The sequence below is a fragment of the Oncorhynchus keta genome, chromosome 5 (genome assembly GCF_023373465.1).
Source record: "Oncorhynchus keta strain PuntledgeMale-10-30-2019 chromosome 5, Oket_V2, whole genome shotgun sequence".
In the NCBI taxonomy this organism is placed as follows: Eukaryota; Metazoa; Chordata; class Actinopteri; order Salmoniformes; family Salmonidae; genus Oncorhynchus; species Oncorhynchus keta.
In genome coordinates this window covers 24,520,420-24,535,697 of record NC_068425.1, presented here as the reverse complement: position 1 = coordinate 24,535,697, position 15,278 = coordinate 24,520,420, and the positions used below count along the sequence as shown (strand labels likewise).

Here is a 15,278-nt window from a genome sequence, read left to right as displayed (position 1 = left end):
GTAACCTAATACTTACTTTGGCATACACATTGTTGTTTGGATAGGTACCCAGAACTCGTTGGACTTTTCAACCATGCCCAACACCGACTTCTTTCTCCAGGTCCAATTGCCCTCTTTTCAGGCTAAGCAGTCATTAAGTCTGATTGAATGAGCTGCCATCACTTACAACAGGGCTTTATGAGATGTGACTTGAGGAAGAGGGAGTGGTCGTATTGTTGCTAAGAGGCTGCAATCCAACTGGCTGCCTCTGGTCTTACTGGCCCATCCTCTGACCCATAGCTTCCTCTGTAGTTGATCACAGTTAATAATGGTAGTGATAGTGATGGATTAATAATGTGTGTGTGTTATGTTGCCATGCTCCTGTGTGTAGCTGTGTGTCTGTCCAAAGAGAAGCCCTACAACCCACTGATAGATGTGGCCTATAGGTCTTACAGTGCCTTGCGAAAGTATTCGGCCCCCTTGAACTTTGCGACCTTTTGCCACATTTCAGGCTTCAAACATAAAGATATAAAACTGTATTTTTTGTGAAGAATCAACAACAAGTGGGACACAATCATGAAGTGGAACGACATTTATTGGATATTTAAAACTTTTTTAACAAATCAAAAACTAAAAATTGGGTGTGCAGAATTATTCAGCCCCTTTACTTTCAGTGCAGCAAACTCTCTCCAGAAGTTCAGTGAGGATCTCTGAATGATCCAATGTTGACCTAGATGACTAATGATGATAAATACAATCCACCTGTGTGTAATCAAGTCTCCGTATAAATGCACCTGCACTTTGATAGTCTCAGAGGTCCATTAAAAGCGCTGAGAGCATCATGAAGAACAAGGAACACACCAGGCAGGTCCGAGATACTGTTGTGAAGAAGTTTAAAGCCGGATTTGGATACAAAAAAGATTTCCCAAGCTTTAAACATCCCAAGGAGCACTGTGCAAGCGATAATATTGAAATGGAATGAGTATCAGACCACTGCAAATCTACCAAGACCTGGCCGTCCCTCTAAACTTTCAGCTCATACAAGGAGAAGACCGATCAGAGATGCAGCCAAGAGGCCCATAATCACTCTGGATGAACTGCAGAGATCTACAGCTGAGGTGGGAGAATCTGTCCATAGGACAACAATCAGTCGTATATTGCACAAATCTGGCCTTTATGGAAGAGTGGCAAGAAGAAAGCCATTTCTTAAAGATATCCATAAAAAGTGTTGTTTAAAGTTTGCCACAAGCCACCTGGGAGACACACCAAACATGTGGAAGAAGGTGCTCTGGTCAGATGAAACCAAAATTGAACTTTTTGGCAACAATGCAAAACGTTATGTTTGGCGTAAAAGCAACACAGCTCATCACCCTGAACACACCATCCCCACTGGCACACATGGTGGTGGCAGCATCATGGTTTGGGCCTGCTTTTCTTCAGCAGGGACAGGGAAGATGGTTAAAATTGATGGGAAGATGGATGGAGCCAAATACAGGACCATTCTGGAAGAAAACCTGATGGAGTCTGCAAAAGACCTGAGACTGGGATGGAGATTTGTCTTCCAACAAGACAATGATCCAAAACATAAAGCAAAATCTACAATGGAATGGTTCAAAAATAAACATATCCAGGTGTTAGAATGGCCAAGTCAAAGTCCAGACCTGAATCAAATCGAGAATCTGTGGAAAGAACTGAAAACTGCTGTTTACAAATGCTCTCCATCCATCCTCACTGAGCTCGAGCTGTTTTGCAAGGAGGAATGGGAAGAAATTTCAGTCTCTCGATGTGCAAAACTGATAGAGACATACCCCAAGCGACTTACAGCTGTAATCGCAGCAAAAGGTGGCGCTACAAAGTATTAACTTAAGGGGGCTGAATAATTTTGCACGCCCAATTTTTCCGTTTTTGATTTGTTAAAACAGTTTGAAATATCCAATAAATGTCATTCCACTTCATGATTGTGTCCCACTTGTTGTTGATTCTTCACAAAACAAATACAGTTTTATACCTTTATGTTTGAAGCCTGAAATGTGGCAAAAGGTCGCAAAGTTCAAGGGGGCCGAATACTTTCGCAAGGCACTGTATGTATCCATCTGTAGCCTGTCAGTGACATCATGGTCAGAAACTCCAGGGGGGACAAAGAGGTGGAGATGTATAGCTGCTACTGTTCAGCCCTGTGGCTCCAAAGCTTCTCCAATCGGCTAGCACACTGTAATGGTGTCACTTGTTGACTGTTTAGTACACTGGCATTTATTATGTATCCATGACTACAAGGACAATGATTATAATTTTTCTCCCAGTATGATTTTCAGCTGTGTCAGCTGGGTCAGCTGTTGAATAAGAGTTCATCTAATAATGCCATTTAGCTATTATAACATTATTTTGTTTCTACTCCCCTCTGTTTGCTCTCCTACTATCCTACTATCTCACAATAGTTTGGAGATACTGTGGTAAATGTAGATATTCAATAATTGATTAACTGTTCTTGACTTCTATTTGATGTACCTAGATAAGACATGTAATCGTACTCATTCCCATTTTGACTCAGACAAGGAGAAGACTAAAGAGCAGCAGAGGAACAGGGATGGGGTGTGAGACGCTCCTAGACGGTGCTGCTGTCACACACAGAGTGGCGCGAGCCAATCAGAGTAATACCAATAAATCTGGAGGGCTTAGTGGGATATTTTGGACGCCAAGCGAGACAGAGTGCCACACAAGAACACAGCTACTATTTGACCCTCTCTCTGTCCCCTTTTTCTCTGTCCCTCTCTTTTTCTGACCCTATTAGTCACCAACTAACAGGGATGGAGGAAAAGAGATCTCATTCCTTCACCTCCCTGCTTCTTTTCTTCCCTTTCAATCACACTCTGTCCCCATCTGTGTCTGTGTGACTGAGCATGTGTGTGAGGCAGCTTTGATTTGGTAGCCAAGCTCTGTTGCACCAAATCCTATTCAAACAAGGACGAGAGAGAGAGGGAGAGAGAGAAAGGCCAGGAGACATTTGTAGCTGAGTGGACGGGCACAAACAATCCCTGGCACACAGCTTTTGAGTGTCACATAAACCACCCTCCTCTCTCTCTCTCTCTCTCTCTCTCTCTCTCTCACTCTCACTCTCTGTATGTCCCTCTCTCTGTCCTATTCAGTGACCGGCCCGTCCCTTTCGCCCCTCCCTGTGTACTCTCTCTCAGGATGGGGATGTTTATCCCTATAAAAGGCATGTGTGTGCCCTGACAGGGTTTTATTCCAGCCATGGAGAGTCAGAGAGTCCTGTCATCTTACAGGAAGCGTTTCGGGCCCCAGGGGGTTGGCAGCGTGGGTGGGGGCGTGCGGCTCAGCAGTCTCTCCTCCAGCCGCTTCTCCCTCCATGGGAGTCCCCGCCACATGACCCACTCCAGCACCATTTCCCGTCTCTCTCTGGGGTCGGCTGGAGGGGCCCTGCTCCTGGGGACCCCTGGGAACCGGCTGGACTTCTCGGCTGACTCCCTCCTCAAGGCCCAGTACCGGGAGACGCGCACCAACGAGAAGGTGGAGATGATGGGTCTGAACGACCGCTTCGCCAGCTTTATAGAGAAGGTGCGCTTCCTGGAGCAGCAGAACACGGTGCTGGTGACGGAGCTGACGCAACTGAGGGGGAAGGAGCCCAGCCGTCTGGGGGACATCTTCCAGGAGGAGCTGAGGGAGCTGCGCAGGCAGGTGGACGGACTCAGCGCTGGGAAGGCCCGGCTGGAGATAGAGAGGGACAACATGGCTGCTGATGTGGCCACACTCAAACAGAGGTGAGAATGAGGCAGTCTCATTTCCATCAATACAATTTGTCACTGATCAGTCTACTTTGTTTTAGTAGTTTGGAGTTCCAATTGATATTGTGGAGTTCTAATTGCTTCAGCAGTCTGTCCACTTAAACGTTTATTCTGAATTTGATTTAGTGGATTTCCTAGTGTTTGGCATGTGTATTGGTCAATATGTTAATTTTGAATTGGAATCTTTGCTACAGTCTAAAACCAACAAATTGATAGTTGCCATAACACAATTCAGTATAACTGGATATCGTGTTACAGGATAAAATTGCTCAGTAGATGCTTTGGCTTGTTAGTTATTGAAAACACTGTGCTCTGAGAAGGCTTTACTCAATGGGAGTCCCTCTTTCTAAACTTGATCCTGACCAGACCCCTACAGCCATTCAATGAGTGTGGAGGAATGGAGGAAACACAATAGAGCTGATTTCCACAAAGAGACCAGGGAGCCCGGCAGATGTTCTGTTGTTGCCTGATCGCCCTTAATACTCATTGGTCAAATGCACGCTTCTTCGTTATGTTTATTGGTTCATTGCTTAAGTGGCGTAGTTTATAGTTATGAGGCTATGGCTTATGTTTTCCCAGGGTGCTTTTTGTTGTTGTCAAGGACAAAGGGAACATCTAAGTTTGTATTGGTTTCTGAGCCTGTGTATACTATGGATCAGAGACACGTGTGTGTGAGTGTCACTGCTCTCTGATTACAGATCTTTGCTTTGGTGCAGTATGTGGTATATTTTCACAACACTTAGTACAGAACTCAAACCACATCATCAGAAAGGCAGTCATTTCTCAACTCAATTGAAAAAGTACAACATCAAATCATACATTCAGTTTTTGACCAAACTTAATTAGTGTTTCATCTGGAAATACATGTCTCATATTCACAATGCAATACATGTGTTTAAAGTAATTGCTTTTCACAATGCAATGTTCACTTTACTTTTGCTATGATTGTCTTCTCATTTTTAAAAATACATTTTACTATTAACCGACTGCTCTTAATTGATGATCACTTAACCGTTTGGTAAACCTATAGATTTGAGATTTTTTTTTCTACTACAGTTTTAGAGAACTAAATAGTGAAAAGGTATGTTTATAAAGTATAAATATATATGTACAATTATGATGAAGCATTTCGCTGCACAAATAAAATAACAAAATTGTATTTGTCACTTCTTAAACAACAGGTGTAGATTAACAGTTTACTTACGGTCCCGTCGCTACAATGCAGAGAGAAAGAGAAAAATGACAAACCAGTACTAGTGCACCTGAGATAACATCTGTGTAATGAACTTCGTCTGTTGTTTGTAGAGAGTCAGACCGAAATGCAGCGTGTAGGTTACTCATGACTTTTAATGAAGATAATGCGGTACATGAAACAACTGTAAATACAAAAACAACAAACGAGTGAAACTAATACAGCCTATCTGGTGACTAACACTAAGACAGGTACAATCACCCACGAAATACAACGCGCACTCAGGCTGCCTAAATACGGTTCCCAATCTGAGACAACGAGAATCAGCTGACTCCAATTAGGAATCGCCTCAGGCAGCCAAGCCTAACTAGACACACCCCTAATAATACACACTCCCAATTAATACAACCCCAATACGAAATACAACACATAAACCCATGTCACACCCTAGCCTACCCAAACATATAACAAAAACACAAGATACAATGACCAAGGCGTGACAGAACCCCCCCCCCTAAGGTGCGGACTCCGGGACGCACCTCAAGAGCATAGGGAGGGTCCGGGTGGGCGTCTGTCCATGGTGGCGGTTCTGGCTCGGGACATGGACCCCACTCCATAAATGTCCTAGTTCCTCCCCTTCGCGTCCTAGGATAATCCACCTTCTCCGCCGACCATGGCCTAATAGTCCTCACCCTGATCCCCACATAACCGAGGGGCAGCTCGGGACAGAGAGGAAGCTCAGGCAGGTAGTAGGCTCCGGTAAATCCTGGCTGGCTGGCGGACCTGGATGATTCAGGTTGTCTGGCCGATCTAGAAGAGACTGGTTGTCGGGCAGATCTGGAAGAGACTGGTTGTCGGGCAGATCTGGAAGAGACTGGTTGTCGGGCAGATCTGGAAGAGACTGGTTGTCGGGCAGATCCGGAAGAGACTGGTTGTCGGGCAGATCTGGAAGAGACTGGTTGTCGGGCAGATCCGGAAGAGACTGGTTGTCGGGCAGATCCGGAAGAGACTGGTTGTCGGGCAGATCCGGAAGAGACTGGTTGTCGGGCAGATCCGGAAGAGACTGGTTGTCGGGCAGATCCGGAAGAGACTGGTTGTCGGGCAGATCCGGAAGAGACTGGTTGTCGGGCAGATCCGGAAGAGACTGGTTGTCGGGCAGATCCGGAAGAGACTGGTTGTCGGGCAGATCCGGAAGAGACTGGTTGTCGGGCAGATCCGGAAGAGACTGGTTGTCGGGCAGATCCGGAAGAGACTGGTTGTCGGGCAGATCCGGAAGAGACTGGTTGTCGGGCAGATCCGGAAGAGACTGGTTGTCGGGCAGATCCGGAAGAGACTGGTTGTCGGGCAGATCCGGAAGAGACTGGTTGTCGGGCAGATCCGGAAGAGACTGGTTGTCGGGCAGATCCGGAAGAGACTGGTTGTCGGGCAGATCCGGAAGAGACTGGTTGTCGGGCAGATCCGGAAGAGACTGGTTGTCGGGCAGATCCGGAAGAGACTGGTTGTCGGGCAGATCCGGAAGAGACTGGTTGTCGGGCAGATCCGGAAGAGACTGGTTGTCGGGCAGATCCGGAAGAGACTGGTTGTCGGGCAGATCCGGAAGAGACTGGTTGTCGGGCAGATCCGGAAGAGACTGGTTGTCGGGCAGATCCGGAAGAGACTGGTTGTCGGGCAGATCCGGAAGAGACTGGTTGTCGGGCAGATCCGGAAGAGACTGGTTGTCGGGCAGATCTGGAAGAGACTGGTTGTCGGGCAGATCTGGAAGAGACTGGTTGTCGGGCAGATCTGGAAGAGACTGGTTGTCGGGCAGATCTGGAAGAGACTGGTTGTCGGGCAGATCTGGAAGAGACTGGTTGTCGGGCAGATCTGGAAGAGACTGGTTGTCTGGCAGATCTGGAAGAGACTGGTTGTCTGGCAGATCTGGAAGAGACTGGTTGTCTGGCAGATCTGGAAGAGACTGGTTGTCTGGCAGATCTGGAAGAGACTGGTTGTCTGGCAGATCTGGAAGAGACTGGTTGTCTGGCAGATCTGGAAGAGACTGGTTGTCTGGCAGATCTGGAAGAGACTGGTTGTCTGGCAGATCTGGAAGAGACTGGTTGTCTGGCAGATCTGGAAGAGACTGGTTGTCTGGCAGATCTGGAAGAGACTGGTTGTCTGGCAGATCTGGAAGAGACTGGTTGTCTGGCAGATCTGGAAGAGACTGGTTGTCTGGCAGATCTGGAAGAGACTGGTTGTCTGGCAGATCTGGAAGAGACTGGTTGTCTGGCAGATCTGGAAGAGACTGGTTGTCTGGCAGATCTGGAAGAGACTGGTTGTCTGGCAGATCTGGAAGAGACTGGTTGTCTGGCAGATCTGGAAGAGACTGGTTGTCTGGCAGATCTGGAAGAGACTGGTTGTCTGGCAGATCTGGAAGAGACTGGTTGTCTGGCAGATCTGGAAGAGACTGGTTGTCTGGCAGATCTGGAAGAGACTGGTTGTCTGGCAGATCTGGAAGAGACTGGTTGTCTGGCAGATCTGGAAGAGACTGGTTGTCTGGCAGATCTGGAAGAGACTGGTTGTCGGGCAGATCTGGAAGAGACTGGTTGTCGGGCAGATCTGGAAGAGACTGGTTGTCGGGCAGATCTGGAAGAGACTGGTTGTCGGGCAGATCTGGAAGAGACTGGTTGTCGGGCAGATCTGGAAGAGACTGGTTGTCGGGCAGATCTGGAAGAGACTGGTTGTCGGGCAGATCTGGAAGAGACTGGTTGTCTGGCAGATCTGGAAGAGACTGGTTGTCTGGCAGATCTGGAAGAGACTGGTTGTCTGGCAGATCTGGAAGAGACTGGTTGTCTGGCAGATCTGGAAGAGACTGGTTGTCTGGCAGATCTGGAAGAGACTGGTTGTCTGGCAGATCTGGAAGAGACTGGTTGTCTGGCAGATCTGGAAGAGACTGGTTGTCTGGCGGCGCTGGGAGGACTGGCGGCACTGGCGGCGCTGGGCAGACTGGCGGTACTGGCGGCGCTGGGCAGACTGGCGGCGCTGGGCAGACTGGCGGTACTGGCGGCGCTGGGCAGACTGGGAGCACTGGCGGCGCTGGGCAGACTGGGAGCACTGGCGGCGCTGGGCAGACTGGGAGCACTGGCGGCGCTGGGCAGACTGGGAGCACTGGCGGCGCTGGGCAGACTGGGAGCACTGGCGGCGCTGGGCAGACTGGGAGCACTGGCGGCGCTGGGCAGACTGGGAGCACTGGCGGCGCTGGGCAGACTGGGAGCACTGGCGGCGCTGGGCAGACTGGGAGCACTGGCGGCGCTGGGCAGACTGGGAGCACTGGCGGCGCTGGGCAGACTGGGAGCACTGGCGGCGCTGGGCAGACTGGGAGCACTGGCGGCGCTGGGCAGACTGGGAGCACTGGCGGCGCTGGGCAGACTGGGAGCACTGGCGGCGCTGGGCAGACTGGGAGCACTGGCGGCGCTGGGCAGACTGGGAGCACTGGCGGCGCTGGGCAGACTGGGAGCTCTGGCGGCGCTGGGCAGACTGGGAGCTCTGGCGGCGCTGGGCAGACTGGGAGCTCTGGCGGCGCTGGGCAGACTGGGAGCTCTGGCGGCGCTGGGCAGACTGGGAGCTCTGGCGGCGCTGGGCAGACTGGGAGCTCTGGCGGCGCTGGGCAGACTGGGAGCTCTGGCGGATCCTGGCAGACTGGTGACGCTGGGCCGACTGGCGGCGCTGGGCAGACAGGAGACTCCGGCAGCGCAGGAGAGGAGAAAAGCTCTGGCTGCGCTAAACAGGCGAGGCGCACTGGACGCGCTGGGCCAACTGGGAGCACTGGTGGCGCTGAACAGACAGGAGACTCCGGCAGCGCAAGAGAGGAGAAAGGCTCTGGCTGCGCTAAACAGGCGGGAGACTCCGATAGCGCAGGAGGGGAGAAAAGCACTGGCTGCGCTGAACAGGCGAGGCGCACTGGAGGCCTGGTGCGTGGTGCTGGAACTGGTGGTACTGGCGCGAGGACACGCACAGGAAGCCTGGTGCGGGGAGCTGCTACCGGAGGACTGGTGTGTAGAGGTGGCTCTGGATAGACCGGACCGTGCAGGCGCACTGGAGCTCTTGAGCACCGAGCCTGCCCAAGCTTACCTGGCTCGATGCCCACTCTAGCCCGGCCAATAGGAAGGGCTGGTATGTGTCGCAGCTGGCTCTGCACCCTCACTGGAAACACCGTGTGCTCCATAGCATAACACCGTGCCTGCCCGGTCTCTCTAGCCCAACTGTGAGCACAGGGAGTATGCGCAGGTTTACTACCTGGCATAACTATTCTCCCTTTTAGCCCCCCCCCCAATATTTTTTGGGGGGTGACTTTCCGGTTTCCAACCGCGTCGCCGTGCTGCCTCCTCATACATGCGCCTCTCCGCTTTAGCTGCCTCTATTTCCTCCTTGGGACGGCGATATTCTCCCGGCTGCTCCCAGGGTCCTTGACCGTCTAATTCCTCCTCCCATGTCCAAATCTCCAAATGATGCAGTCTCTCCCATTGCAACTGCTCTTCACGATCAACAGGGAGAGTAGGCTCAGGTCTATTCTCTGACTCAGCCACTCTCTCTCTGTGCTTTCCCCCTTTACCTTCGGTTTTCGCTCTGTATAGCAATGCTTTCCTTCTCGATTCCATACGTGTATAGCCCTCTTCGCATTGCTGTAGGGAATCCCAGGCGGGCTCCTGCACTCGCTCTGGGTCGGCCGCCCACCTGTCGATTTCTTCCCACGTCGTATAATCCCTGCTTCTGCCGTCCATATCGTCCTCCTTTAGCTCCTGCCAGTTCACACGCTGCTCGGTCTGTGAATGGTGGTGGGTGATTCTGTAATGAACTTCGTCTGTTGTTTGAAGAGAGTCAGACCGAAATGCAGCGTGTAGGTTACTCATGACTTTTAATGAAGAATAATGCGGTACATGAAATAACTGAAAATACAAAAACAACAAACGAGTGAAACTAATACAGCCTATCTGGTGACTAACACTAAGACAGGTACAATCACCCACGAAATACAACGCGCACTCAGGCTGCCTAAATACGGTTCCCAATCTGAGACAACGAGAATCAGCTGACTCCAATTAGGAATCGCCTCAGGCAGCCAAGCCTAACTAGACACACCCCTAATAATACACACTCCCAATTAATACAACCCCAATACGAAATACAACATATAAACCCATGTCACACCCTGGCCTACCCAAACATATAACAAAAACACAAGATACAATGACCAAGGCGTGACAATCTGCAAATCTGCACGCAACCAATACACTTTCATTTGGCTATTAGGATTTTACTGCAAAACATTTAGAATCTGATATTGACAAGATCAGAGATGTTCTCTGTCATACAATTGAAAACAGCGGTAACTACACATTTGGTCAAATTGAGTTAAGACTGAAATCAGGCTTTGTAGTCTCCTGGTTCAATTATCTTCCGTTTTCAAAGAAAATTCAGTTTCAAATGTGCAGTAACTACAATATCCACGTAAGAACCAACGCAAACAGCAGTAAGTGAAGTTCCTAAGTGAAGTTCCTAAGTGAAGTTACTAAGTGAAGTTACTAAGTGAAGTTACTAAGTGAAGTTACGAAGTGAAGTTACTAATGGACTCTGAGTTCAGGCCATCCCAATCATGACATGCCCTCACACACCATGAGACAGTCAAAAGGTTTGATAAACACATTTAGATTGTAGATACTGTACTTTTCTTTTGCATTACCCATATAGTTGTTTGTCATACAAAGGCAGAGTGCAGTATCAGCATTTTAGGGGTCATAGGTCAGTGCATTATCACTTATCAACCTACAACACATTTGGCTGGAGAGTAAAACAATACTTTAAAGCCATTTTTGTCAGATTTACTGTTTGCGTGGACTGCTCTTTGCCTTTGTATGGCATTTCAAGTGGCTGCTCTCCAATTGGCATTTGTAAATATTCTGTAGCAATATGGAGTGGGAAAGCAGCAGTGCATTTGGACAATTAATAGACACTGCAGTAAATAAAATAAAATAAAACATCTGTCTCGTCCAGGCCCGGAGTCTTATACTTAGTATCAATGTTTGCTTGGTGAAAGATGTCTCCAAACAAAATGAGTGCACAATAAAAGGTTTTGAATATAAATAACGTGTTAATTTGGTATTAAGAGTTTTGACAAAATTCACCACATACGTGTGAAAAAAGCACCAAAGCTAATATAAAAAAACATGAACACACATCTGCTTTTCACCTCTTAGAGCTCAGAATGAGTATCGATGGTGAAGGTTGACAAGGTTAGAGGTCAGTTCGTGTTTCCTGCTGGTTTCCCAACTCTACTCTCTTAACACCAATTCATCAGTCTCTGAAGAAATACAGATCTGAGTTTGAGCGTGTATGAGCATGTGTGTTTCAGTGTGGGGCAGATAGTGGCAGATGGAGTTTGGAAGTGTGTGTGTGTGTGTGCGTGTTCATGTATGTGTGCTTGTTTGCGCGTGTGTGTGTGTGTGTGTTTTGGCTCCATTCTGTATGCGTAAACTCCGCCTCCGTGGGAAAGGCTGATGTATAGAAGTGAATGGCTAATGATGTGTAAGCTCTCCATTCAGCTGAGCTCAACCCACCTACTGCAAACTCTGCTACTGCAGCATGGAAGACAAGTGCTACTCAAACAGTCCATATCATCAGTTTATTCATGTCATTATGTATACAAGGATATTCATACACAGACACATTTAATCATATGCTGATCATGGATGGAAAACATGATCATATATATTGGGTAATTGGTGGGATGATGACTGGGATTCATTGACTTTGTATCAATAGAGAATAGGTTGAAACTTTGTTTTATCTGAGGTGCATGGATCCTCTTTGCATGACCAATGAGTGGACTTAGTGTGCACCCTAACACTGCCTCTCCTTTTATCTGTCTGTTTTCTATTTTTCCTCACTCTCCCTTTCTCTTTCAATCAGACTACAAGATGAGATGGTTCTTAGACAGGATGCAGAGAGCAACTTGAACGCCTTTAGACAGGTGAGGACATTTCTCTCATAATTTGTATAAATGTCACTATTATTGACCATGTCCCTCTTTGCATGTGATCTTCACAGACCGTGTTTTTATATGAGGAATATACATGTCACATTGACCTAAGGATTCTCTGTGTGTAGGATGTGGATGAGGCATCTCTGAACCGTGTCCAGTTGGAGAGGAGGATAGACGCGCTGCAGGATGAGATTGCCTTCCTCAAGAAGATCCACGAGGAGGTGAGCTTCAGCTTCCCCTCGTCTCTATGGCAATCTCTAGTCCTTACTGACCAACCTCTCTTTCCATCTCTGAAGTAAATAGTGAATATTCAGAGAATGAAAGAGGTGACCTTTAACCTGTAAGCCTGTGGTTGGTTCTCTATAGGAGCTGCGTGAGCTGCAGGAGCAGCTGATGGCCCAGCAGGTCCATGTGGATGTGGACGTGTCCAAGCCAGACCTGACCGCTGCTCTGAGGGACATCCGGGTCCAGTATGAGTCCGTGGCCTCCTCGAACATTCAGGAGACGGAGGAGTGGTACCGCTCCAAGGTCATATCAGAAAGCTTGGGCTATTGCATATACATGTACCCACATTACTGTACAGGCACAGGCAGACACACTACCATACAGATAAACATACATACAGCCAGGTGTTGCACAATGCACACATTGACAACACACTATAAGATGCCGACTTTTAAAGTGTCCCGTCTCTCCTTTTGTTGTTATGCACAGTTTGCCGACTTGACCGACGCAGCTACTCGGAATGCAGACGCCTTGCGATTGGCCAAACAGGAGGGCAACGAGTACCGCCGGCAACTCCAGGCCATGACCTGTGATGTGGAGGCGCTCCGTGGAACAGTGAGTTGTCCAATCAGAGCAGAGTGTGCTGTATCAACAATGAGACATAAGAAAATCATGAGTTCCATGACTCCCCTCTCTAACTGAACCACCTCTACTCTTTCACCTCTTCCCCCTTCCTTTCCTTCTCCCTCTCTTCCTCCTCTCCTGCAGAACGAGTCTCTGGAGCAGCAGCTGCGTGAGATGGAGGACCGTTTCTCCGTGGAGACGGCTGGTTACCAGGATACAGTGGGTCATCTGGAGGAGGAGATCCAGACTCTGAAGGAGGGGATGGCCAGACACCTGCAGGAGTACCAGGACCTGCTCAACGTCAAACTGGCCCTGGACATAGAGATCGCTACCTACAGGAAGCTGCTGGAGGGAGAGGAGAGCAGGTGAGGAGATAACAGTGGAGAGGGAGGAGGATGGTGGAGGGACAGGAGGGTGGAAAGGAAGGAGGGTAGAAGTTAGGAAGAGAGGAGGGAGGAGGGAAGGAGAGAGAGGGTGTTGGAGGGAATAAAGTGGAACAAAATAATGTGGATCTAATGAGCTGGGTCGGGAGGAGACAGTGTGATGAAGAAAGAAAAGACAATAGGTGGTGGCTGGTAGTTACTGATACACTCTCTTCCTTTTCCTCAGGATCACTGTTCCAATGCAGAGCTTCTCCAACCTGCAGTTCAGAGGTGAGTAAGGGTATCCTGACCCAGATATATTAGCGTAGTCTATCATGACATTTAATAATTTACCCCAGCCATATGAATGATGTGCTGATGCATAAATCTGAAGTTAGGATTCGGCTCTGACTGGATTCATGGGCATCTGAAAGCTAAACGTCTCTCTCACCCTCGCCCTGAGTATAGAGACCAGTATGGACACTAAGTTCTCTCCAGAGGCCCATGTCAAGAGGAGCATCATAGTGCGGACTGTGGAGACTAGAGACGGGGAGGTATGTAGAACATCATAGATCATTGAATGAATCAATGGGGGATTTATTCCCATATCAGATGTGTGAATGTGCTTGCTTCCTGCTTAGCTCCTCCAGAGGGCAGCATGCTACATTTTATTATTCAATACATGCAATTTCATCATCACTTATTGACAGTCCCTCCCTACTGCTGCATCTACAATCCAACATGCCCTGTTCCCTGCTCTGTGTTTCAGATCATTAAGGAGTCTACAGCTGAGAGGAAGGAGATTCCTGACAGTCCTTAAAGGACACAAATGGTGCTAGCTATATGTCTGTCATACTGTCCCCACTCCCCAGTAACACTTAGAGGCCTTGCATGATAATGATACCCTTTCCTGACCAGGCACCTCCCTCTTCTCCAAACCTCAAAGTCCCCCCAGTTGCAACCACCTCACCATCCCCTTTCTCCCCTCTTCATCATCACCCCCAGACCATGCTACATCATTAAATACTTAGGAGTTGCATTTTGTTGAAACAAAAAAAATCCCTCATTGCATCCTTGTTAGCATTTTTGCCAAAAAAGTATTATTTTTGTATTGCTGTAACTGGAGATAGGCTTTAGTGCTGGGAAGTGTGGCCATGCACCTTAGAAGGAAGGGTCTTGGACTACTACCCTTCGTGATTTAATGCTTGGAAATGTATATTTTGTTCAGCTCATAATAGTGACAGATCAGAGTGGGAAATGTTCTCAATGTGTTCGGATAGTAGCCAGAGAGGAGGCCTTGAAATGTAGTGATTGTTATTCAGCTCGTGGCAGAGGGGTCGTGCTGAAGTTGTGTGGTTTGAGTGGATGTGAGAAGTCAAGAGGAAAGTACAGTTGCTGGGGTTAGCAGTGGACAGGATGGGTCTCAGACAAGGAAGATGACGTGTGAATGACAGTGCTTTTGGCAGAACTGTTGATGAAAAGAAAGAAGCTGACGTAACTCTCCTCTAGGGTTACACGGTGTCTCCCTGATGACAGCCCTCTCCAAGAAACCCTGGGGGGGGGGGGTTACACGGTGTCTCCCTGATGACAGCCCTCTCCAAGAAACCCTGGGGGGCTTGGAGGGTGGACGAGAGGAGCGGGGTTGGAGGGTTGGAGGAGAGGAGGAGAGGTGGGGGCTTGGAGGGTGGACGAGAGGAGGGGGGTTGGAGGGTTGGAGGAGAGGAGGAGGGTTGGAGGAGAGGAGGAGAGGAGGAGAGGAAGAGGGTTGGAGGAGAGGAGGAGGGTTGGAGGAGATGAGGAGAGGAGGGGGGTTGGAGGGATGGAGGGTTGGAGGAGAGCATGAGGGTTGGCAGGTGGCTGTCACAACACTAACTGTTAATCCCAGCTCTCTCCATCTGCTTAGAACCCCTGCTGACATAAACAAACTGACACCCCTGTCACCTACCATTCAGTACAGATGGTGACTACAGACTGCTTTTCATTCTTCACTAAAGACAAACCGTAACCATCTTCTAATGTGCCTGCCTTTCTTTCACATCTCCCTTCCCTCTGCTTTGCCTTCATGTCTTCACCTGTCAGCTCTA

The 15,278-nt window shown here is 48.8% G+C and overlaps 1 protein-coding gene across 1 annotated transcript; it reads left to right on the top strand.

Annotated features, from left to right (window-relative positions):
* The first annotated feature begins 3,210 nt into the window (after window positions 1-3,210).
* Window positions 3,211-14,754, top strand: gfap (glial fibrillary acidic protein). Its single transcript, XM_035765002.2, has 9 exons — window positions 3,211-3,755; window positions 11,911-11,971; window positions 12,109-12,204; window positions 12,350-12,511; window positions 12,698-12,823; window positions 12,977-13,197; window positions 13,442-13,485; window positions 13,663-13,748; window positions 13,964-14,754. Exons 1-9 carry the CDS (start codon window positions 3,229-3,231, stop codon window positions 14,012-14,014), a joined length of 1,374 nt encoding a protein of 457 aa, XP_035620895.2. The 5' UTR covers window positions 3,211-3,228; the 3' UTR covers window positions 14,015-14,754.
* The last annotated feature ends 524 nt before the right edge of the window (window positions 14,755-15,278 follow it).